This window comes from Branchiostoma belcheri, unplaced genomic scaffold (genome assembly GCF_001625305.1).
Source record: "Branchiostoma belcheri isolate BF01 breed outbred unplaced genomic scaffold, Haploidv18h27 scaffold25, whole genome shotgun sequence".
Classification (NCBI taxonomy): domain Eukaryota; kingdom Metazoa; phylum Chordata; class Leptocardii; order Amphioxiformes; family Branchiostomatidae; genus Branchiostoma; species Branchiostoma belcheri.
In genome coordinates this window covers 2993511-3018209 of record NW_017803854.1, presented here as the reverse complement: position 1 = coordinate 3018209, position 24699 = coordinate 2993511, and the positions used below count along the sequence as shown (strand labels likewise).

General features: G+C 41.7%; 3 protein-coding genes across 5 annotated transcripts; 1 reads left to right on the top strand and 2 right to left on the bottom strand.

The window, feature by feature from the left end:
• Positions 1–1595: 1595 nt before the first annotated feature.
• Positions 1596–4908, bottom strand: LOC109471485 (sialic acid synthase-like). The gene is made up of 6 exons (XM_019770817.1): positions 4682–4908; positions 3626–3841; positions 3255–3354; positions 2930–3084; positions 2279–2545; positions 1596–1948 (listed from the first exon to the last, which is right to left on the bottom strand). The coding sequence occupies exons 1-6, from the start codon at positions 4811–4813 to the stop codon at positions 1763–1765; spliced, it is 1056 nt and encodes a 351-aa protein (XP_019626376.1). The 5' UTR covers positions 4814–4908; the 3' UTR covers positions 1596–1762.
• Positions 4909–5091: 183 nt separating this feature from the next.
• LOC109471499 (protein farnesyltransferase/geranylgeranyltransferase type-1 subunit alpha-like) lies at positions 5092–10522 on the top strand. Its single transcript, XM_019770834.1, has 9 exons — positions 5092–5179; positions 5732–5817; positions 6269–6383; positions 6796–6900; positions 7460–7586; positions 7943–8088; positions 8244–8306; positions 8491–8671; positions 9476–10522. The coding sequence occupies exons 1-9, from the start codon at positions 5124–5126 to the stop codon at positions 9581–9583; spliced, it is 987 nt and encodes a 328-aa protein (XP_019626393.1). The 5' UTR covers positions 5092–5123; the 3' UTR covers positions 9584–10522.
• On the bottom strand, positions 9968–24116 carry LOC109471443 (protein FAM160B1-like). 3 transcript variants are annotated; one of them, XM_019770761.1, is made up of 20 exons: positions 23930–24116; positions 23431–23463; positions 22298–22376; positions 21442–21605; positions 20886–20990; positions 20508–20630; positions 19290–19319; positions 18288–18413; positions 17850–18043; positions 17422–17533; positions 17115–17191; positions 16844–16923; positions 16357–16472; positions 15533–15939; positions 14791–14889; positions 14327–14417; positions 13962–14105; positions 13455–13595; positions 12891–12991; positions 9968–12456 (listed from the first exon to the last, which is right to left on the bottom strand). In XM_019770761.1, exons 1-20 carry the CDS (start codon positions 23972–23974, stop codon positions 12336–12338), a joined length of 2388 nt encoding a protein of 795 aa, XP_019626320.1. In that variant the 5' UTR covers positions 23975–24116; the 3' UTR covers positions 9968–12335. The 3 variants fall into 3 exon arrangements, with proteins under 3 accessions (XP_019626320.1, XP_019626321.1, XP_019626322.1); XM_019770762.1 differs by lacking the exon at positions 19290–19319; XM_019770763.1 differs by lacking the exon at positions 23431–23463.
• Positions 24117–24699: the final 583 nt, after the last annotated feature.

Sequence of the window (24699 nt, the reverse complement as noted above, 5' to 3'; positions counted from 1 at the left end):
TGTGTTGAAGTTTTGTTACAAGCCTACTTTTAGTGTACTGTATTTTGGTAGCTATCTTACTTGTTTAGGATCAGTCACACACATGGCATGCACACACAACAAAAAACAGTTCTAACCCATGTTGCCATTTTGTCACATCTATTGCACACCTGATTACAATTCTTGTCAAAAAGAAAAGAGTCCCATGCAAAATTTTATCTACTTTCTGCAGTTCCCATGTTATCTCCCAGAGGATTTAACATTAGTAGATCTAAGTCTTGTTTCTTCTGATACAGCGATTTCAGAATAGAATATGATGGCCTTCATTTTTGGCACTGAACACTTTTGTATCTTGGGTAAAAAGACACATTAGCCTCAAACATTACACCAGGTGGGATCACATTGTGACTGTTTTCAGCATAACTCACTAGGCTAACACTGCCCACATGATTCTACAGTCTTAGCCATTACAAGGCCAATTTGTCAGATGAAATATCTGAGGAAAAACTGCACTGTCTTGTAATATAGCTTCAATATAGCTTCGGTGTGATATAGCTAGCTGCTGCCACGCCGCGTGCCTGCGAAGCTGGTGTGTTACACCGAAGGGCGGTTATACCGGGTATACCAATACAGATAAAGAATAGTCTGGTCATAATGGAAGTAACCAACTAAAGATCTGCATCACTACTAGTAATCAAATTCTACCCAGCCTACAAGGTCTGGGTATTGAGGCTACACATACACATATGTAAGGCACTTGTTGTGCACTAATGTTAACACATCACATGATAGCCATGTCTTCTCAAGTACCACTAACCTAGCCAGAGAACTGATCATTACATACATTTGTACCAACACACAACTACAGCTGCATAACAAATGAATAACATGAGCAAAAACAAAACAATAGATATATAGAGTATGTAGACAACTAGTCACACAGTGTGCTGAAATGCTTGCAGAGTAAAAATCCAATTACAGTAAGCACCAGACCATAGCTGAAATTTGGGTAGCAGTGATCATGTAATATTTGGAATAACACTCAAAATTTTTATTCCTTTATGTCAGAAGTCTAACATTTCAACATGTTACTAGTTTTACATCATCTTAAAGCACTTCCTTTCTGAATACATGTACTAGTAATAATATTCTACCCATAGAATATTTAACTGTTACTGCTGTACTTCATCGGTGGGGTAAACCCTTGCTTTTTACCACAGGTTTGATGCCTTGTACTATTCAGTAGCTTTTACCACACACCCAAGTACTGGCATCAATTCATGTGATGCATGGTGTACAAAGTAAGAGGCAAAACAATCTCATCTGTAGATCCCAAAGAACATGTATCAGTGTGTCTTTTGCGCTGAAATTTTTGAAGAAGGTGATTCAGTAACACATTATCCCATGTTTGTGTTCTTTAACCTTCCCCCCACCAGGTGTGCATCTTCTAGTATTGCTTACAGACATAACTCAGCAGGGGGAGGGTTAAAGGTGACATTACGTTGGTTAAGGTTAGACATCCAGGTAATAAGATATGCCAAAAAACAGCTATTCAAGCAACTGAATATGATTTTGGAAATGGTCAGACGTTACCTTTCGGACTTTCCAAAAATTTGTCTTCCCTTATTTGCACATCAATCAATAGTTCCTGCTTATAATCCTGATTTTCTGACAACCCACTTGTGTCACTGACAAAAGGTAGTGGATACTACCTGAAACGTCTGACCGTTTCCAAAATCATATCCAGTTGCTTGAGTAACTGTTTTTTGGCGTAAAGGTGACATTATTCCACATCGTCCCCCGTCACTGTTTCGTCGTACTCCAGGGCCCGCTTGAGTTTCTTGCCGACCAGCTGGTAGATGTTCTCCGGCGGGAAGCCCTTGGGCTCGGCGACCTTGACCGTCAGCATGTCCATGGTCAGAGCAGTGCCTGCTGGGATATCCTGCTTGGCCACCACGCTCTTCCCAAGCTGCAACACAAGTTTACTGCCATGAGTACAGTACATGTAATTTCATCAGGTTGGTGGGTGACAGAGGAAGTCAGTAAAAAGGGCAAAGAACTGAATAATGAATGATAAATACTAGCCTGGTTACAAATATATTTTAGCTGCTGAGTTTGCAGAGAGAACAAAAGAGACTCGGCAGCTAAAATACGTAACCAGGCTAGATATATTGCATATTCCCCAGTGGATTTTGAGGGTCTGAGACAATTTACACTGGACTGAGATATATATGTGGCATGCCCACGTTATTCCTCTTCTACCACGTTGCCCTGTTTGTAGGGAAGTTCAGAACCTAACCTTGTCATGACAGGCGATCTCACACTGCCTCATGTCCTTCACGAACGACCCCATGGCCGCCTCGACCTCGCGAACCCTCCTGATGAGCTCCGCCAGCTCCTCGAAGTCCAGCGAGGCGGCGTGGTCCGACCCCTTCCACGTCTTGTCCAGGGTCACGTGGCGCTCGATGACCTTTGCCCCCAGGGCCGTGGCGGCGAGGCTGATGGCGATCCCGCTCTCGTGCCCGGAGTAGCCGATGGGGATGTCCGGGAACTCCTTCTGGTACGTCTGCAGTACAGGTCATGGGGTAAAGATCAGAAGTCAAAGGTAACATAAAACTTTCCTTTGACTTGATTTGACTTGAACCAAGTTTGTAAACGTAACAAAAAATTTCAGGATGAAGTAAAAGAAGAGAGGTGATGATATGTGATATAATTATAGGACCTCCTCCTAAGAGTCCAGTAAAGATGTGATAAAAAAGTCAGGTCATAGGGTAAAGTTGAAGGGTCTAAGGTCACAGCTACTGCAAGCATGGACCCTGCGAAGTCGTAAGTTATTATCCTGGAAGTCCTATGCAGTAAACGATAACTGTCAGTGTCCTCATTCATGGTTTCTGAGACAGAAACTTGAGACACAGAGTCGTCCACAGTAAGTTCCTGAAGTGGGACAAACCTGGATACACCTGAGGTGAACGTCCTCTGGGTTGAGTGGGTAGGCGCTGGTGCACTGCATGAAGAGGAAGTTGGGATTGATGGGTTTGACTGTGTTGTAGACTTTCCTCATGGTCTCCAGGGTCTGCATTCCTGACGAGATCAGCATGGGCCGGCCTGGGAAAACACAGGCACAGCATTTGAAAACTATTAATGGGATGTCATCCTTAAATATGCAAATACAATTGGGACATTTGCAGAAGTGCGATGCACAACACATTACAGGTTTCACACAGGCGCAGTGCGTTCTGCTAACGTGCTAGATATTGACCACTCCATGCAGTTACCTTTCTTGGCTGTTGTCTCCAGGTAGGGCAGGTTGTTGGTGTCTCCTGAGCCCACCTTGAAGAAATGTACATCCAACTCATGGAGGAACTCCACTGCTGCCTGGAGTAAACAATGTGTGAAGGGGGAATAAACAAAACAAAGAAACAAATAAGCAACTTGTAGGCTTCGTTCCATCTCACTTGAGAATGAGATGATGCTAAGAGTATGACATATTACTGAAGTGAAGATAGTCTTAAAAGTAAAAATTTTTGCATGCAACCTACATTTTGGCATCTGTAGTGTGATATTTGCTGTACCGTAGTGCACGGTAAAGAGGTTTTCTAAACTTACAGAACAAGGACAGAACAAAAAAGCCTTTCTTCTTTCATACCGAATCCATTCCCGAAGCAGCAAAAATGATGCCGATCTCCTCTGCGTATGCCTTCAGCTCCCTGTACTGCTCGTGGCTGAACTCTAGGTGGCGCTTGTGTTCGCCGTACGTGGGTCCCCACGAGTGCTTGCTGGTGTACGGTCTCGCCAGTGCCGCCTTGTTGAACTTGTGGTCCAGCTCGCTCTTCTGGAACTTGGCGCAGTCCGCACCGGCTTCCTGTAAAGGTGACGGATGAGCTGCAGTTATCAATGTAAATCCTGGAGGGGCTGTATAAAGTAAGGGGGTTATAAAGTAAGACAGACAAATGGTCTGATATTTGCTTATCATGCGTGTATTGTTACTGTTATCAATATCTACCACAAGGCTCTGAGCCATTCGTTGCTTTAGGGATTTTTGTGAATTCTACACTACAGTGTTGGTAACCTACGCAGACCTTTTAGAGTAGAATATGTCAAATGAAAAAGAAGAAGAGGAGAGTAGAGTCTACGCTTAAGTAAATTAGAAGGTTGTTCATCTAGTTTACAAGTGCCCTTCATCTGCCTCTTCCTCATAATGGGTTTTATGTGAATTTCTATGACTTTTTTCGGCTGATTTGCCCTGTAAAGAATATCCCTTGTATTGTGTAACATAAACTATAACTTGTTATGTCTGCAAAGTGGCCTGGGGGGCATCACAGGGCATTCAACTGTAATGATTAAAGTCGCGAAAGGTGAGAGAGGTCAGCATCAAAGTCCGCCAGGACTGGTTCCACAATGTGTTCCACATGACTGACTGCTGTACAGGTGGATTGAATGGACCGTACAACGAGGACCCCTAGCGGTTTGTTTGCGCTCAACAACCTGTTTGGTTACGCCCCAGACATTATTAATCACTTTGACAAATAATATCGCCGGAATCACATTCAAAACATGGTTACTCTAAAAGCAAATTGTAGAAAAATTATATTCTAAATAATAACTCCATAGCCGTAACAATTTTTGTTGCTCATATTCCTCTTTCGGCGTCCAACAAGTTTTTGTAACGGGTAGCGGCCACACAAAAATCAAGTATCATCACCTTGCACTTTTTGATCATCTGCTTGGCGATTTCCAGATCTCCCTGGTGGTTCTGGCCGATCTCTGCAATGATGAAGCAAGGGTGATTCCCGCCGATCATCCTCCCGGGCGCTAGCTCGAACTCCAGGGGCATTTTGGCTGACAAGTGTTGGCAAACTGCTACTGAAAACTTGATCGTGCAAACGTGGACGCGACTGGGGCTAATCACCCGGAAGTGCTGCTATCCGGATATGGAAGATTCTATTCTTACCTGCCCAACAGGGGATTGTAAGATGTTTCCTACATGTCCATAATACAATCTACAAGTATGTAATTTAATGGAAAAGAAGATAGGTTATAATTTGTTGAAATAATATCAGTTGAATGGAAATTTATCTCGATTTATGAAGAAAAAGAAAATATCAATCATCCCCACGAAAGAGATACTGTAGACTATTCCAAAGATGGCCGACGATGTCTACAGTTCTGATGAAAATGAGGAAAATTACGTGTTTTACAGGTTCGTTCGAACATATTGACACTCTTTGACCTTCGGTACATGAATGATATGTTTTTTAGATACTAATTTAAGGTCAGTGTCTGCAAATCATATGTTTGTGGCCTTTGAAATCACCTTAATTTGCTTTGCTCATGCCCCCCTCCCCTTTACTGATCACCCTAAATCATGTCGTGCTGTTGATTTACAGTGTCATGCATGATTTAGTTATACAGAATTTGGAAATAAGATTTGATAGATTTGAGAAAGTCTGACATCACACAATATGATATTCTACCCAGAAGCTTGGTTTCAAACTCCAGGGGGGTATCTCCTGAATATGTTTTCATCGGGTCGGTGAATGATTGAATTTTTGAATAGCAAAGTGCCTTTATTATTCACAACCACTTGTTCTTGCTCTTGATAAACAAGTGGTTGTGAGTAAAAAAACTTTGCAATGATGGATTACACCCAGGAAACAGTGTTAGCCTTACAGAGGTGCGTCACTTGATGATCGTGAGCATTAAAGGGAAGAAGACGAAATGTTTTAAATAAGACAAAATTTTGTTTCCACAGGGATCGTGAGGAGTGGAAAGACGTGACCCCAGTCCCACAGGAGGAAGGACCTCACCCCGTGGTGCAGATAGCGTACTCAGACAGATGTAAGCACTCATGGTGTTACATATACAGAGCACACCAGCAGAATGTACTGTACCTGTGTGCAACCCGTAATGTATTTTGCATAGCACTTTGGCAGAATGGCAGAATAACTTTTATAAGGTCATATTCGCGCGTATAAGGTTAACAACCTGTCTGTAGTTTCCAAATGTGGCTTACAACAGGCAAAATTCTGGTGCAACGTTGACCAAACATCCAACAAAAACCGTGAAAAATCTGGGTTTTGCACAGGCACAGTATGTTCTGCCGACAAGTTTCTGCAATGTCATTTTGAACAGTACTTCTGAAGATTTATTTTGGATCCAGAAACAACCCCAGTTGGACATTGCGTTTCTTAACTTGCGTCTATTATCTAAATTTGCCTCGAGATTTATTTACACGAAATTTCTTTTTCAATGTCTTCCTTATCGCATTATGTCTGTATGATTTTTCCAGTCAAAGACGTGTTTGATTACTTCCGTGCTATCCTGAAGTCTGATGAGCGCAGTGAGCGAGCCTTCAGTCTGACCAAGGACGCCATCGGTCTAAACGCTGCCAACTACACTGTATGGTAGGCTATGATCATGATATACTGTATTATACATGTACACAGTATAACTTTCCAATATGTTTAGAAAATTTTGAATTTGAAATGGATCAAAACCACTAGTCCTATTCCTATATTATCCTCCTTCGCAGACTTGTAGGGCGGCAGTGTTATTTTTTTTGGGTAGCGAGATGCGAGTTATACCGCAGAGGGACGGTTTTGCCTCCCGAGGGAGTTTTGCTGAGGAGAGACCTACAAGTTTCCGAAGAAGGCTACTGCTATACCATGCATTACAGTTTCACAATGCTATTTTGCATGTAAAAAATTTTGAAGAATTTTTTTTTGTTCCACTTGATACCTGAGCTAGCTGAGACTGCAAGGTTGTGGAGCCCTTCTGTGACCTTACTTAACCTTTCCCCGCTGCCCTCCCTGCCAGGCACTACAGAAGACTGCTGCTGCAGGACCTGAAGAAGGACCTGTGGGAGGAGATGAAGTTTGTCAAGGATGTCATCGAGGACCAACCCAAGAACTACCAAGTCTGGTCAGTCCTGGGATCAGATACTCTAGCCTGGTTACCAGACCTATTATAGCTCCCGAGTCCTACATCCGCTCCACAAATATTTGCGGAGAGGATGTAGGACTTAGGAGCTATAATAGGTCTGGTAACCAGGCTGGAGATACTCTGCAGTTGTGTCACTCAATCTGCAGCTATCAGTAGTAACCTCTACCAGGCTTCAGGGTGACTGGAAAGAGTAGAAATTGGCCAAGTAAACAGATAACATGCCAGAGGAGTTACTCTGCTAAAGGAGTACACTTTGCCCCTGGCATGTTATATGTCAAGTGTACTCTTCTGTCTGCTGCCTCTAAAGCCTGGTAAAGGCCCATCAGTAGCCCACAACTTCAAGCTATTCTTTCTATTACTTTTGTGGTTTTACCCCCATGTAAACTTAGTACATGGATATATGAAATGGCTACAGTATGGACCGCACTTGATAAAACTTTTATATACCTGTGATACTACCCGGTAGTAGTGCATTAGATTGGAATTTTTGTTTGCTGAGACATTTGATGAAAAGATTGCCCCCTTGTTGTTTCTCCAGGCACCACAGGCGGGTGCTGGTAGAGTGGCTGAAGGATGCCTCTAAAGAATTGAAGTTCACGGAGGAGATCCTCAACATGGATGCCAAGAACTACCACTGCTGGCAGCACAGACAGTGGTGCATTAGGGTCAGTACAGCTGAAGCTGTTTTTCTTTCTGTCATATTCCTTTTTTCTTTCTCTTGCTGTAACAGTATAAATCTGTAAAGTTTTGTGGTGATTTCATTTTCACATTTTTGCAGTGACCTCTCCACTGCAAATTCACGACTCTACATATGCATGCTTATGCATTTTTGATGCATTATTACTAAGTAACTGTACTAAAGAATTGTTTCAATTGTGAATTCAAAACACAGCAAAAACATCCCTTTTTCTCCTACAATGAAGTACTAGTAACACCACTGCAAAAGTAAATGAATTTACAGTATGTAATATTCCCCTCTGCTGTTGCAGAAGAAGTGAAGTTTGCCTGTTTGTTTGTGTAGGAGTTTAACCTGTGGGACGGTGAGCTGGATTTTGTGAACAACCTTCTGTGTGAAGACCTGCGGAACAACTCTGCGTGGAACCAGCGATTTTACGTCATCAACAACTCCACAGGATTCACTCAGGAGGTGCTGGAGATGGAAGTCAGGTAAGGGCACTCTTTCTTATGTTCACTTTCACTTTTATGTTTAGTATTGTTTTTGATTGATATATTGAAAACGAATATATTCAACTTCAACTAACAATTATGAGAAGCATAATATTTAAGATCGCAAATCCACTTTTCTGTCTGTGTTCTCCCAGTTACACACTACAGATGATCAAAAGAGCTCCAAACAATGAGAGTGCCTGGAACTATTTGAAAGGGTAAGAACATACACTATATGTAAGATACACCCTCACATCTCAGTATTTTATTTGATATGGGTCATTAATCATGCTTTTTCTTTGTGCTAATTATGTAATAGCAGATATTTGCTGCTTTTGTACATGCTGCTCTCTGACTGATGATTTTTTTTAATGTTTACATGTATGTTGATGTTTACGTCAGAATCCTGATGGCGGCAGGTGTGGAGGTGAGCTCCTACCCTAAGCTTATGGACACGTGTCAGGAGCTACGAGCGTCGGGCGTGCACACCCCGTACCTGCTCGCCTTCCTGCTGGACTGTCAGGAGGAGATGTTAGAAACAGGGTCGGGGGTCAAACAGGACAATCTGGACAAGGCTGTACAGGTCAGGATACAAGGATTTAACTTGATTTTGATGGTTTGTTTTAGCACAGTTACATAAGTTTCACACTATTCTTCCTGGAGTCAGTAAGGGCTATAAGGCCACACCGATTTAATTTTATGGATGACATCCTATGAAGACCCCCAAACTAGTGCGCGCGGGCGAATAAAAAAAAAATCCGGCCAAAAATAAAAATGCTACTAAACCACAGGAATACAAAGCTGGTATTGTGAATTTGCGGCAGTACTTTACAACGTATACGACATGCTGGCTTTTTGCGGCATTTATGAATCGGAACTGTACTTATGTACTGAGTTCTTGAGTCGCGGAGCTTCGAATCCGATAGCCTGGGTGCTCGGCTCCATTTTGTCGCTGACTACCATGAGCCAGGCTAGAGCCAGGCCAGAGCCTCGGTGGACGTGATTTTTTTTTTTTTTGAGGGCGACAGGCGAAAATCAATGCGCGCGTGGATGTCATCCATAAAATTAAATCGGTGTGGCCTAATGTTGCTAAAATGAGACAGGGGTTTGCCAGGTGATTTGTAGTGATTCACCAACTTGCAGATACATATATTAGTATTTGGACATTCCCACACCGGGACATGCCCCTACTCTTTTTTGAAAGGTGTGGTGGGCTCACTAACATGCAAGCTAAGGTGTGTGACTCCTCCCGAACACGGGACCTCCATTTGATGTCCTGTCTGAGGGACATCCCTAACCAAAGCTAGGTACTTATCATGATCAGGCTTATTTGTTTATTCCATGCCTGTAAATTAGTGAACACTATTTCTCTCTTCTCTCTCCCCAGTTGTGTAATCAGCTCGCTCAGGAGGAAGACACAATCCGCAAGGAGTACTGGAACTACTGCAGGAGATCCCTGCAGCTGAAATATGGCACCGCAGAGGGAGCAACATAGGGGGGACATGTCCTGTTGCTGCAGTAAAAATACAGTAGCATGGGTACCATCCTGGTTAGTTTACCTCTGCTCCCACAGTTGCTACCCAGCAACTCAGAGCGATTATCAGAGCAGACATGAACTAACCAGTATGGTACCCAGGGCAGCAGTGAAAACCTGCAGCTGAAATATGGCACTGCAGAAGGGACAACATAGGGAGGGGGGACATGTCCTGCCACTGTAGTGATATAGTACCATCCTGGTTAGTTTACATCCGCTCCCACAGTCCCTACCCACAGTAGCAACTATCAGAGCACCCGTTAACTAACTGGGATGGTACCCAGGCTGGCAGTGAAAACCTGCAGCTGAAATATGGCACCACAGCATGGGTGACTTGGGTGTTCATGTGCTGCAGCTACAGTAGGGGGTACATGTGCAGCTGCATCAAATCCTGCAGCAGCTGCTGAAGTATGACACTGCAGCAATAGGGGCAGAAAAGGCGTTGCCATATGTGCTACTACAGATAGAACACTGCAGCAGAGGGAAGGCTAACATGTACCATTAGCCTCTAAATGTGTATTAGATGCAGTTGCTAAATGTGCAAACAGTGCAATGTTGACATTGTTTTGGGATGTCTGTACATGTTTGGTTTTTAATACAGCACAAATGTATTGCAGCACGTAAGATGTCAGTTAACTTTACTGAGCTGTTGACTACATCTATTCAACTATTTTTGAAATTTAGTCAAAGTAGGTCAATGAATTACCGGTAGCCTCATTGAAAAGGTGTAATATTGCTCGTGTAGTTTGTGTCTGATAACTGAACTCTAGTAGCTCTCATTCCATAGGCTCTGTGTTATGTCAAGTTTTCTACCAAATAAAGAAGTGAAGCATACAAGTTCTGTGTACTTAAAATTAGCTTTATTTGATGTCCATGAGAATAAATAAGTTGTAAGAAGTCCTTGGTCTCTGTGCTAATGAAATTTTCTAAGCATAACCTTTACCAAGTTCCTAAATGTTTGACTAAAGAATGCAGAAAGTTTACAATGTGTTCCTGGGGTAAGATCCTTCTCATGAAGGTCTTCACTGTGGCAAGAAACCGTAGATTTATGTACAGATATGGGGAACATTGGATCTGTTATTCTAATCTCAAAACGTAAAATACTAGTAGACAAAGGAATATTTCTTAAAGTTAATTGAAGAAGTTTGTAAGCACAGGTATCTACTTTTATCATGAAGTACTTTAATTTTTTATATTATAATATTAGCAATTTTGGCAAAGCTTTAATTTTGTATGGGGTCAATTCTAAAAATTTTATTAGCCAGGATGGAATTTTGAGACAATAGCAAACAGTTTTGAAAAATGCCAATTATTTTCTATTTGTACACAAATAACTACATGTATTTTTGCTGTTAGAAAATTCTGCAAGCATCACATTACTTGAATGTTACTGCAGAGAGGCAATTTTAGTCAAATATTGGATGACATTGTACATGTACATTTCTTTATCTATAGGTTTTGACAGAAGTGTGCTGCTGTACAAATTATGGTAATGATTTTTTCTATTGCACACAAAATTACTCACAAGCAGTTATACTTATCCCTCTCATTGCTGACTCATGCTGTAATCAATACAAATTTGATGCACGAAAACATTCACAGCTGGGCACAAGTTAAATGTCATTCTAGGCTAAAAAAGTGATTTTCTTTCACACAACTACCGAGAGTCAAACATTGGTACATGCATGTACATCATATATTTCGAATACAAATTAAATGCATAACAAGGGAAAGAAATTAACAGATATATGCTAAACAGGTAAAGTGAATACATAAAATACTGAGAGGAAAGCTAGCGACAGTGGCACATCTGCACCATATTGGCCCAACTATCCAATTTTTACCCACTAAACTAATTTAAACCGAATATCATTCTTCTGTAACGTAATAACTATATACAAGAAAACATGAGCTTAAATAATGTGACATAAGATCACTTTTGGAGTTATTTGGAAGGCTAGACCAGGCAGTGAATACTGGTACTACAAATAGTACATGTATGTTGAAGCCATACCAATAATACATAATACTCAAAACCGACTTGTAACACTTCTTTCAGACTCACAATATGACACTCCACTACAGCCTGGTCATTGATATCAATATCCCTTCATAACGCTGGAAAATGAAGTCGGTCAGACTAGCTTTCCACAAGAATGGGTAAACTGAAAAATAGACTTCTTACATACAAAATACTTGTATCTGGATGAGACTAAGGAGTTTTCAGTTGTGTCAACCTAGCATCAGTACAGAAAGGTGCAAGAATTACTCTAGCCATGAATTTCTTCATGTATTTCTTGAATAACACATTGCTTTTTTTCCACCATCCAGTTTTCACTGCTTTCAGTCCCATATGCTTGTCTGTACCTAGCAACTTAATTTTATGGGTGTGTCTTGTTGAGGAAACTAAACTGTAATGTGCATAACTTCACCAATCCAGAAACTGTCTTGGATTTACCGATTTCTCACACCGATCGATACACCATCACCATATTTCATTTCACCACTGTATCTGTTTCAATAACTGCCTTTTGGAATATTTTATTACGATTTATTACACCTAAGCCTCGCATATGTAACTCCAAGTGTTGTTTAAAACTAAATAAACTATATACCCAAGCTCCCAGAACTGGCCAATTTTCTGGCCAATACAAGTAGTAAGACTGAAGAGAACTGAACCAGCTACTGCAAACTAAAACTACTGCAGCTAAACCTATTTTTGTAGGAAGTTTTGTGAGGATGTCGCGTGGTGCTTGACGAAGGCGATGGCGGCTAGCTCTTTACAAAACTCCTCCAGGACAATCGCACCCTCCAGCAGAGTCCTGTGGTCAACACTGGGGAAGAGAGGGGAGCATTTATAGACGCTACTCAGGTTTTACGGAGCAGCCACGTCTAGGGAACTAGACAATTGCAATGGCTGATGAACACAGCTTACACACAAATATCAGAGAATTTATAACAGTGATCACAATGACTTGCTTAGCACATTGTTCAATGTACAGACAAGCTAACTTTTTACATTCCTTTGCAGGCTGAATAGATAGTAGAAATCAGCCTAAAAAGGAATGTAACTGCCCAGGGGAGGTTAGACCCAGGCAAATTGGACCCTCTATGGCTCCCCTGGACAGTTACATTCCTTTCTAAGCCGATTTCTACAATCTAGTCAGCGTGAAAAGGGAAAAGGGGTCTGGTGGAGACTACTAAGTTTTGAGGTTTACATACTGTGGCTATAGATTAAACCTTTTTTCAGTTGTAAGCTGCGACTTACTTCTCAGCCGGAGCCATCCCCATGAGCTGCTGCCTCACCATCACCAGTTTCCTGTTGAAGTCTGGGATCCGCTGGGCTCGTAACATCAGGTCAGCTGCCACCTGGGGACACAATGTCTTAAAGTCAGTAAACTACAGAGACAATGGCATTGAGCTTTTTACAGAGTGGCCAGACCCCCAGAGGGGAAAAGTCAGTACCGTCTAAACTGCCCAAGAACTCAGAGAACCAATAAAATTTGGACCATGTCAACAGGTAGTCACTACAGACAGGATTCTTTATTTGCTTGTGCCAACAGGAAAAAAAGACCTTAGGACCATCAAAGAGTGACCACATTGGTCCATATGTACAGGTTTCTACTGCACAAATAGAATTACTGATAATGTTCAGTTACATGAAAATTGAACAGACATGTGACCTGAGGGTGATTTAATCTGAGACCTAACAAATGCTGAAAGGTTAGCCAATTTTGAAGACACAGGATTGAACTAATCTGTGGTCAGTGCTTTCTCATTTCTAGACAAAACTGCCCTGCCTGGACCCTAAGGGTGAAAGGTGAGTACTTACCCTCTTGAGTACAGAGTGCAGTGACCTGACCCCGGGGGTGAGGGGGATACAGGGGTCCAGCATGTACTCGTGCAGGTGGGGGTGGGGCAGCAGGGCCAGCTTAGACAGCACGGACGTCACCTGGAGGTTCACATCGTATGGCTGGGGGTACAAGTAAAATTTTATTGATGCACATTGTACCTATAGTAATAGTATAGCTGTTTTTTTTTAAATTAGCTGTAATTTGGACTTTTGATTGTCTGCCACATGCTAATATAGTTTGTTGGACCTTGATTTGACATCATCGTCACCATAGTGTTTAACTGAAAGGTATACATTTGTACTTGTTAAAGATTATAGAATAGGTGACACACCTACTTTCAACTGTCACTTTTGGTGGTAGAAAGTTTTGGAATTCTAAATTTTACAGATTATTCTAGAGTCAGTAAATGACATGGCAAAAACAAGGGCACTTTATACGGGCAATTCTAAAAAAATAAATATCCATAAAAAGCCATGAAGTCTCACCTGGTCCAAGACTCTGGACAGCTTGTCGAATAACACCTTGAGGAGAGACCCTTCGTAGAAGTGGATGTCAGTACGACACTTGTGCAGGGGTTTCACAACACTCGGCCAGTCCCAGTTGACAGAGCTGATACAGCACTCTCTGAACTGCAGGGGGCAGGGTTATATCAGTTCAACATGGGAGCCAACAAAAACCATTTGGAAATTCTATTTGTTTTGGGTAAACTTTGTGGTAGGAATAGGGACTTGGACCAAAAATGCAATCTAAACCAAAAGCCAGCTCAGGCCTCGAAATAATGATTTTGTGCAGCCTGGTAGATCTGTAAATCCTGTACATGTCGTATCCCTGTACACATACATCTACATACCTGTCTGTGGGCATCCCTGAGGTACATGTCGTATCCCGTCCCTTCTACTTGTGATGACGACTTGATCTCATCTGGTACCAGGAACAGGAAGCTACAGAGATGGGGGATCAAAAACTCTGAAGTTTAGAGCAACAAAAGGACCTCTCATGAAACAGAAAGAAGCAAGAATATTGTCTATTCTCTACATACATCATAGATGGAGCATGTCAGCAGGATGGACTGCGTCCGTGCAAAACCTGAATTTTTCACGGTTTTTATTGGAAGTTTGGTCAACGTTTCATCAAAATTTTTCCCTTTGCAGACAATATCTTTTCTGACACAACATTTGAAAACTATAGACGGGACGTCATCTTTAAATTTACAAATACTACCGTAAACGAGACGTTCGGCCAAAGTGCTATGCACATTACTGATTTGTGTAGGCACAGTGTGTTCATTGATGGGAAGTTAAGAAGTAGCCTTACGTGTTGACGACCTTGTGTACCGGGGACCCGTCCTTGTCCTTAGTGGGGGAGTCCTTCTGGGGAGACCACTTCTCCTCATTCAACCAGTCCTCTATGTCACTAAAACATAAGATGTTGACGTTAAAGACTGAGCTAAAATACGCTAGGGAAAAAGGGTCTAAATAGAGGCTTTTATTAAAAATTCTGGGCAATTTACGATTGATTTATCCAGGATTTTAAATGAGTCTTAACAGCAGATAGAACAGTGCTAGGGTCAAAGCTCAATAAGTTTAGATCAGTGCAGGTTGGGTCGGGTTAAGTGTGAAAGAGTACAATCTGAGAGTTGGTTGGTAGTGCTGAAAGTAGGCTTCACATTGACACGAAATCAACAGCAAAGAGGTGCAAAAGTATGACAACGACAGATGCACAGTGCGTGTGACAGGTGAGCTGCATGATGTGTGCGACAGGTGAGCCTTACCTCCAGAAGCTCCAGGAGAAATGAGGGGTTTACATGGATGGAAGCATGAAGGCAAGTCACAGAAGGTCACAAAAAGTCAGACTGACATGGCTAATCAAATTTTAACTACACAATCCTGAGCAATATGTGGTATAGTGCTTCTAGCACCATTAAATCTGCATGTTTATCATAACCATGTCACCTTTTAAAACATTAATTCTTACACAAGGACTACTGAGGATATCTCCTGTGCAAAATATTTTGAAGATTCACAGTGTCAATTGACTACTATTGTATAATACTTACTCAGGTGAAGTGGGTGTTGTGGGTGTCACAGGAGGTGATGTGGACAGTCCATTTGCTACATGTTCCTGGTTGTCATGGTTACTAGGTTGATTGGCATCTTGGTTGTCCTGTTGACTAGTCTCACTAGGGCCCTGATTTGCTTGGGTACCACTCTCACTATCAGGACTTTGATTAACATTTAGCCCTTCGTTATTAACAGAGTCACTAGTAGCAGGCTCTTGGTTTTTGGGGTTGCTGTCTTTACTGACATTGAGGCTGTTGTCATGACTACCGGGTTGAGTGACATCTTCTTTGCTGATGTCGTAGTACCCCCTCTCCTCCAGGTTTGCCAGGACCAGACTGTGCGTGACGTGTTCCTGGGGCTTCTGCAGCAGGACTTCAAATAGCCTCAGGGACACCAGGCTCAACTGGAACACAGGATGGTGATCATTAGTACGTGTATTTTAACAGAAGGAACACCAGACTCGGAATACACAGGACAGCAAATAATTAGCATTTCTACGGTAGAAGCCTAAAGCAGTCTGAGGGACACCTGTCTCATTTGAAACACAGCAAAGGGATTTAAACCCCAGAAGAATACAACTATCTTGGGTTGAGGTCCTTGTGAGTAAGTATTCCTACGCTTAGGACAGGATCCAACACAGCTTATGCAAAAAATAGCTTAGCATTGTGTTCACAAGGAAGCTAAAGTTGAAAGTAAATGTTTTCCTTAGATTTCTTTAACCTCCTCCCTGCTGCCTAACCACATAACCAGTACAGTAGAGAAATGGCAGCCAAAGAGTAACTACAGTGTGTTATGGGTTAAGAAAACAAGTTTGTCTAACCTCATCCGACAGATGATCACACCTCTCAATGACCCGATGTCTCAGTTTGTGTCTCCTGGCCGCGTCTCCAGGCATCTCCATGTCCCTGCACTCTCCCAGGCAAAACATCACTAGTTCTGGGGGATAAACAAAGGGATGAGCAAAACAAAATACATGTGCAATTGTATATCCACAAGTATCCCTGAGTCAAGAAACCTTTGTTCTGCATACTGTTAACTGGTAACAGTCTTCAAGTGTAACACAACAATTTTTGTACCGTATGCACAAGCTGTCTAAGACAGAGGTTCATCCACAATCTTTTCGATAAGTATGGTGGGATTTTTTAAACATGCCCCAGGGGTGGCTTTCCTCATATATAGGACCTTTGCAAGGACACAACATTGGGGCCTGCCAGGGCTTTGAACCCAGAACCTTTAGATTCTAAGTCAACAACCCTAACCACTAGACCACCATGCTCCACTGAGTAAACTTTGTACCGTATACTTACCATGCAGCAGATGTTCTGAGGTGACCATCTTCAGACACTGGGTCAGCAGGGCTGTTGCTGTGAGTGCCCCGACCTCTGACCTGCAGGAGGTCAAGTGTAGAAGGTCAACAAACTAGATCAAGTGTATGACAAGTTGCTTCTTGTTCCAGAGAAAAGTGCTCTTTTCAAGAATGCAGCCTAAGACACTGTGAGTCTTAACCACACAGAATTATTGTCACAGATATTCCCAAACCTTACTCCACTAATGTTGTAAAAGACAGGGTGGACTTACGCCTGCATGATTTGAGGCTCGAACACTGGAACAAAAAACCTCTCTTTCACAGCGAAGGCCAGGGCAGCACCTATGGTCTGGGGATAAAGACAGGAAAATTTGAACTGACAAACATAACATGGATCATATGGAGATTTCAAACGGCAAAATGCTGCATAGGATTTTTCAGTTTGGATGTAAACAGCAGTTTTAAAGAAACCTGAGGTTATACTAAAAGAGTGTGGTGGATCAGGATTGATGCATTGAATGAAATGTAATGACCCACAGCCCATGGTAGACTCAGGTCAGAATAAAGAACCTGTCATACTTTGTGAGATTCTTTGATCAGCTGATCGCAGTAGTCCAGCCATGAAAGGAAAGACGTCAGTTGTCGTTTTCCCGGGAACTGGTTAGCGTCATCTTTGTCACTAAAATCTAACCTGTAACAGAAGTGCAGTAAACAGTTAGGTTATGGTGATGAAACCTTTGACATGAAGAAATTGGTACGGTTTCTTACTTCATTTGTGTAATATTGTTTTACCTAACAGTTCATACTAACTGCTTGTCTATGGCTTACTTGCCATATAGGTTTAAAAAATGCATGAATATATACTGAATACAGAAACCCTGAAAAACAAACCCGTCTATGACAATTATGGATTACAGAAACAGCCATTTCTGCAACTTGCAACTTACAGTAGCCTAGTAAAAGCATGGAGCTATATGTATTTCACATTGAAGACAATGTTTCCTTACCCCCATTTGGCCTCTACAGACTCTATGTCGATTGGCTCCATGGTGGCAGGCAGAGCTCTGTGCAGCAGGCTCAGTCTGTCTGTCAGTACCTCACACAGCCGTGTGTGTTTCACTGCACAGTCTGCTGCGGCCTGCTCTGGGAGGCTGACCAGGAGCATCAGACCTTCACATGACTTCACCGCTATTCTGCTGTCCTGGAAATTTGTAAAATGTGTAAACTCATCCATGGACAAAATAGGCAATGTCTCATCAGTTTTCACAGTTTTTGTTTAGGATCCTTCATGACATTTGAAATCAACCAATAGGGACACAAACATAGTATATTTTGACCAATCACAGCCAGCAACATATCACATTTAGGAAGACAGGTGGCTGCACATTGGCTGATATGAAGAATCTCTTTGTACTTTTCAAACTGTAACAAACACTGAAACTTACGGGACTCTGTGTCAGACTCAGTAATGAGTCGATGATGTTGTACTCCGGACACCCCTCGCTGCCTGACGACGAATCAGAGCCTTTACTGGGCGATGATGATGGTGTGCTTTCACTTTTGGGCGGGGCCTGTTGCCATGGAAATAATAATATCATCAACACAATGGTTAAAACTCCAGCATCCAGCAATGGAATATCAAAAAAATATGTGGCATACATTGAAAAGCAGGTGTTCACCATGTACGTTTTGTATCCAACTTGAGAAATTGAAATAGCAGTCAATTTAAAACATTGTCAAAATTGTTAGTACAGTATTCTTTAACTCATCTGCTCATGTTCATTAGTCTAATCAAGCATTAGTAAGATTAAATCAGTAAAAACACCTGAGATACTTGTCCCATATGTCTAAATGTACCTCTCTTCTATATTTCCATGTGAGTACAAAGAAAAGATTTTGGGAAAAGAAAGTGGGGCTACAAGATTTTCTCAAGGTCATGCAGGAAAAAAAATAAAGAACTGCAGCAGGAGAACAGGTCATGCATTTGGAAATTGAGCAGTTTCTCATCATGCAAAGGAGCAGATAGTGATATTAGCATGTCAGTAGAACGCACAGCATCTGCACAAAACCTGGATTTTTGAAGGTTTCCGTTGGTTTGGTCAATATTACATCACAATTTTGCCTGTTGCAGACGATATCTTGACACAACATTTTAAAACTACAGGATGCAAATAGACCTTAAAAGAGATGTTCCTCTGAAGTTCTATGCACAATACATCACAGGTTTTGTGCAGGTGCAGTACATTCTGCCCACATGCTGTAGTGATAGTCCATGCAGTCAGCAACCTTCCTTTAAAACTGTGTTGACCAAGCACCCCTGTCATTTTAGAATGGACTTGTCCAGAGAAGGGCATGTTAGAGTAAATTAGAAGATACCACTTCCTGAATGGGTGGTACTAGGGGCGATTCTTCAGTTAGAAAGGAAGGTTGGTATGTTGAGGGCTTACCTCACTACTGTACTTGGTAAGTTCCACACCCTACCACCAAACAGCCATGAACAGAAACAGTTAGCAATCAATCACCAAGCTGGAAAGTACTAATGAAAACCACAAGACACGTGCCGTATTGCTGATACACTACAAGCAGTGAGGACACACAACAGATACAGTGGATGTGCACATGTGGTTGCAGAGAGGAGACAGGTTTGTGCAGGAAGAAGTGTTAGAATCTATGACACTAAAAAGTGCCTTCAAACCACAAACAAGAAAAATGAGAAAGCAGGTAAGTATGCCAAAATGGTTCACACAAGAAAAGAAGATCAAATGTTAGAAGTTAGAGCCTAATTTCATTTGGAGCTCCATCTTATCAAAGCAATCTGAATCATACAAAGGCATTTTTAAGTAACATTGCCATGTGCCAATTGACAACAGTCCCACAAGCCCTGACTTAAGCCCTATAAAGTTATCAAGATAATTGTTTCATTGAATGACTGACTGTTCAATAATTGTTCAAAGGAAATTTCCCCCCTTAACACTCATACACACACACAAATACACGCATTTTGTATGCTCTATTTCTATAGTTCATCTGCATGCTAGCAAGCTAGAGCAAAGCTACAAAGGTCATGACCCCTGACCCTTGACTTACAGATCTGGCGCGAGCCCACCAGTCTCTCTGGTAAAAAGGAAGGAAGGAGAGAAGAATAGGAGGGAAGACAGAATGGGAAAATAAACAGATGGTAAGGATTGGACAAGGACCAGAAAACCAAACACAGAATGTTCACTTCCTAACATAAAAAAAAATAAACAGTTCAAAATGAAAACAAGAGACATTTATCAAAAACTTCACTGTCATAACATCTGTATATGCTGGTACATAGGGTGATAAACTATTACATTTCACCGACATTGACCTTTTGGCCAGAAAACCAACCATGTGCAAAGATAAGAACAACTTTTAGCCTTCTGTTTCAAAATCATCCAAGTTCTGGTGAGGCTTTGGGAGTTCAGATGGCCGAGGGTTAACTTGGACATAGATGTACAGATAACAAACAGTGATCAACTATAACCTTCAAGTTATATGCATCAATGCAAAAGATGATAGAACTAAATATCCTATTGTCTAGCTGCAAGAGAAGTAACCAGCAACTTTGACATGGATCAAGAACTGTTACAGAAGACTCTGCTACACTCATGATGTACAAGGAACTGGAAGGAATCACACACCTGTAGGAAGAAGTTGACTAGATACGGGTTGTCCTTAAGTTTGGCACACAGTGTGCATAAAAACTGGATTTCTTCATTTTCTGTTGGTGCTGCCTGTACTTCACCACACACTCGGATCAGCCTCTGAAAGGAGGAAAAAAAACACAAATTTTTGTAACAGCAGACTACAATCAAATACACCTTTTTTTTTAAATCGCACATGCTTTGTACTTGTTGTAACTAAACGTGGCAATGAAATAATCATCCCCCTCAATTCCAATTTTAAATGCAGATGGAATTTACGGTCAAGTATTGTCTTTACTTTCATCTACATACATGTTGACTGTCCCCTCCCCTGTAACCCAGTACATACATATATATACAGAAGTGAGAACTCACATGGACTGGTCTGTGCACGTTGACATGTGGTAGGATCGGCTGCTGAATTTTCCCCAGAAGTTTTGTGAAAAACACCAAAACTTCCTGCTTCATTCCAGGTGGGCACTATGTGAGAGGAACACAGGTTACAGTTCACCTTCAAGTCATCACAATAATTAAACAAATATAAAGATATAAAAGAGGTGATACAAAATCTCTAAATGTGAAACTAATAACATATTACCATATGATCATGTCAACACACAATGTAAGGATTTGGGAGCACACCAGTAATTCTTCTTTAGAATAAGACTGGCTACTGTATTACATATTCTTGGTAGCAAAATTTCACAGTCTGAGAAAAATGGACATTTGCGGTGTGGCAGGTGTAGAAGAAAGAAAGGCATATTTATTTGTTTGTGGTAATGATAAATTTGCAGTGCAGAAGTGACAGCAAAAAACAAACGAATGTAAATGTACCGCGAATATAAAGTGATTCACAGTATTACCTTTATAACAACATTTTCAAAACATTTGGATTCCTTTGTTTATGTACTTGAGATACAAGTGTACTTACATCTGCCCTGCCGAGTGTGTGGAGGGTCTCCAGGAGTTTATGCTGCATGAGATACTCCATGCACGGCCCCGCCTCCCCCCTCTCCTCCTCCTCCTGGATCAGGATCTCCAACATCTGCTCCAGGTGAGACGGGATGTTGGTCTGGTCCACCGGACGCTTGTCATCTGGGGGGGGGGGGGTCAAGGTCATCAGTCAGCACATTTGAATTGCTCTACAGTTGTTTTTGTTTTGTTTTTACTTTAAAGTACGGAAAGTACATGGGTGGCTGAGTTGTGCGTTTGTTTGTGTCTCTGCTTGTCCTAACAGCTTCACTTGCAAGGGAGGTGATTTTGACAGGTGATTGATAGGCACCATTGTTTTTTTAATGAGAATTTCTGGCAAAGGTTTAAGGGGAAATTGTGTATTGGGTCTATTTGCAGGCCTCTTATTGTCTTGGCCAAAGGTCAAGTACATTCTTGGGGGTAACTTGATACATATCTGGCAGCCATATTGGATCACTGGAGAACATGAGTCACTATCTTGTCATGTGGTTTCCATTAAACAATATCCTGTTGTATCTAGTTCTAGACAAAGCATATCCTTTTGTAAGAATACATGCGTATGAAGTGGATTGATGAAACAATTTGTGCCATTAAAAAAGATATCAACAACACGATGGACTCACATCTACTACGGAATACTAATATGTATGTATGTACATACAATGTACCTATATCATATTATGGCATTAGGTGATCACAAGGTCTGAGTCAGTGACCATATGTTTCCTGCATTGTCTATTCAAAATTCATCATTGATCACTGCCTGATTGTTGTATTGTCTTGTCTAATACTAAGGGAATACTGCCCGTACTTACCTGTATTGTCTATGTAATATTTAGTGATGGATTTCCAGTGGTAGACAAAATCCTCCTGCAGGGGAAGGTTTGGTGCCAGCTGAAACAAAACAAAACAAAACATTTCAAGATGAATACTAACATTAGTATTCACGGAAGGATTTTCCAAAGAAATTTGGTCTTGGTGTTATCAAGGAGTTATCCACCAGCGGTGTGAAGATTTCTAGATTAGCAGTGATCAAGGGTCTGTTAAGAGCAATTTTTTGTAACGTGAAGATGTGCACATTAGACAAAATTTTATGCTTTGGTTGGCTGTAAAATATTGCTGATACTAACTTCATTGCCAACATGATTGCATTTTCAAGGTTCAACCAGGGAGGTTCCCTTTTTTTAACCTTGTTGGTTCAACATTTGTCAGTTTTGGGAGGATGGATATTTTTAGACAGCCTACCTATCTCATCCCTCGATCTGACCTGGTCATTGGGGGGATGGGGTTAAGGTAGACATAGAGATGGAAACACGCTCACCCAAATTACCAGGAAGTATTTATTTTCACCGTAGATCTTGAAACTTTCACTGTGGTTTTATTTTGTGACCATTCCATAATATTAATTCATGCATTTCATGGTGGAATTAATTTACAGTATAAAAAGATTACCGTCCACTTACAAGTCTTTGTTTTGTTAGAGAGATTGACTGCGGGAGACACAATTATTTGGATGCTGCTAACTCAGTGGAATAAAAGGTGCTGATGTTAACTATATTTATTTTGAGAGCCGGTGCTTAACTTGTTATGCAAATTACCCCTGGGTGTAAAAGGTCACATGTGGGTTGCAAACATTCTAAAAGAATGACATGACAATTGGTATAAAGGGTAACAATAGATGCCATTTGAGATCCCTCATTGACATAATTAATGTGTGAACAAGTTGATGGGAACTACAACTACGTAGTATTCTGGTTGATGCAAATTGAGAGACAATACATTGGAAGGGATGCATTACTATATCCTTTTGCTGTGTGTTAGAATTTCGGCATAATAAAGGCAGGCAACATAAAATGGAAGCTCTAATTTGGAATCAAAATCAGTTTTTTCAAGTGATGTTTAATTTGAGAATCATTGATGGTGAAGGAAACAAGAAGGTTTGACATACACGAGGTTCCAGATCACCACTCCAGTTGTCAATCTAAACAAATATATAGTTTTGAACATAGTGAACATAATTAACAAAAGGACTTGATTGTCGTATATTCTATAGTAGCTACCAATAATACCATCTTGATAAGTAAATTATGCACTGTATATTAAAAAAATGTTTTTTTCCCTCAAAATAAGTATACATGTTACCACTGTTATTTTTGCAAGATCGTAGATAAAAATTTATCGTGTGCCCTCCCACCCCAAAGTAGTGAAATATATATGATAATTGATTTGGAAAGTTTTTGTGTCACAAAATGACAACTTTCCGCGTTCGACCAAGGGGTATGATGGTCATAACGACATGCCAGCCTGCCCAGTACGGGTTCTAAATGTAGAATGATTGTTTATCCCGCGCCAAGAAGCCAAAATCAGCAGAAGTCGATGATACAGAACAGACAGAGCTACGTTGGTTCGATTCACCCGTCTCCCCCCAGATGCGCTTCGCCACTCACCGCTTCCACCGCATGCTGTAGGATCGAGGCGAATTTGTTGAACATCTTTGGGACCCTCCGTCGTTGTTTAGCCCCTCCGCTGCCCTGTCCCCCCGCCTGAGCCACCGTGGCGACTTCTGCGGGCAATAAAAACAATAAATTCCAGGCGGCTGCTCGCCTCGCTGGAGTGTTGGAAAGTTGGCAGCCCGGAAATTCACGAGTTGCACATTCCCAGGATCCTTTGCGCCCAGGGTAGGTCACGTGGGCGTCAGGGTAGGGAAAGGTCGCGGTAAACCACGTGACTCATCCTCGGCTCTGGTCGGAAGAAGTCGGAAGTGTTCGCGAGCGCTCGGAAATTTCAAAAATGGCTGACACCACTGCCGGCGGCGGGAGGTACGTAGTTTTTCACAGCGTTCGTACGGCAAAGCGGCATCGAATTTTTGCTCCATGACTATCGGTATGGGATAGGATAGGGTTGATTCAACACACTTCGTGAAAATGTGAATGCTCCCAGCCTACTATCGGCCAGATATCGCTTAGGGCACCTTCTTCCGACCAGAGCCGAGGATGAGTCACGTGGTTTACCGAAACCATTCCCTACCCTGACGCCCACGTGACCTACCCTGGGCGCAAAGGATCCTGGGAATGTGCAACTCGTGAATACGCAACCTTCTCCTTCCCACTATGCACCGCGATGTTAACCTTTGACCCAGACATGTGCCGTGTCAAAATAAAAGCTGATTTGGGTCAAATTTCACACGTTTTTAACGTGGTAGATTAAAAATTCTGGT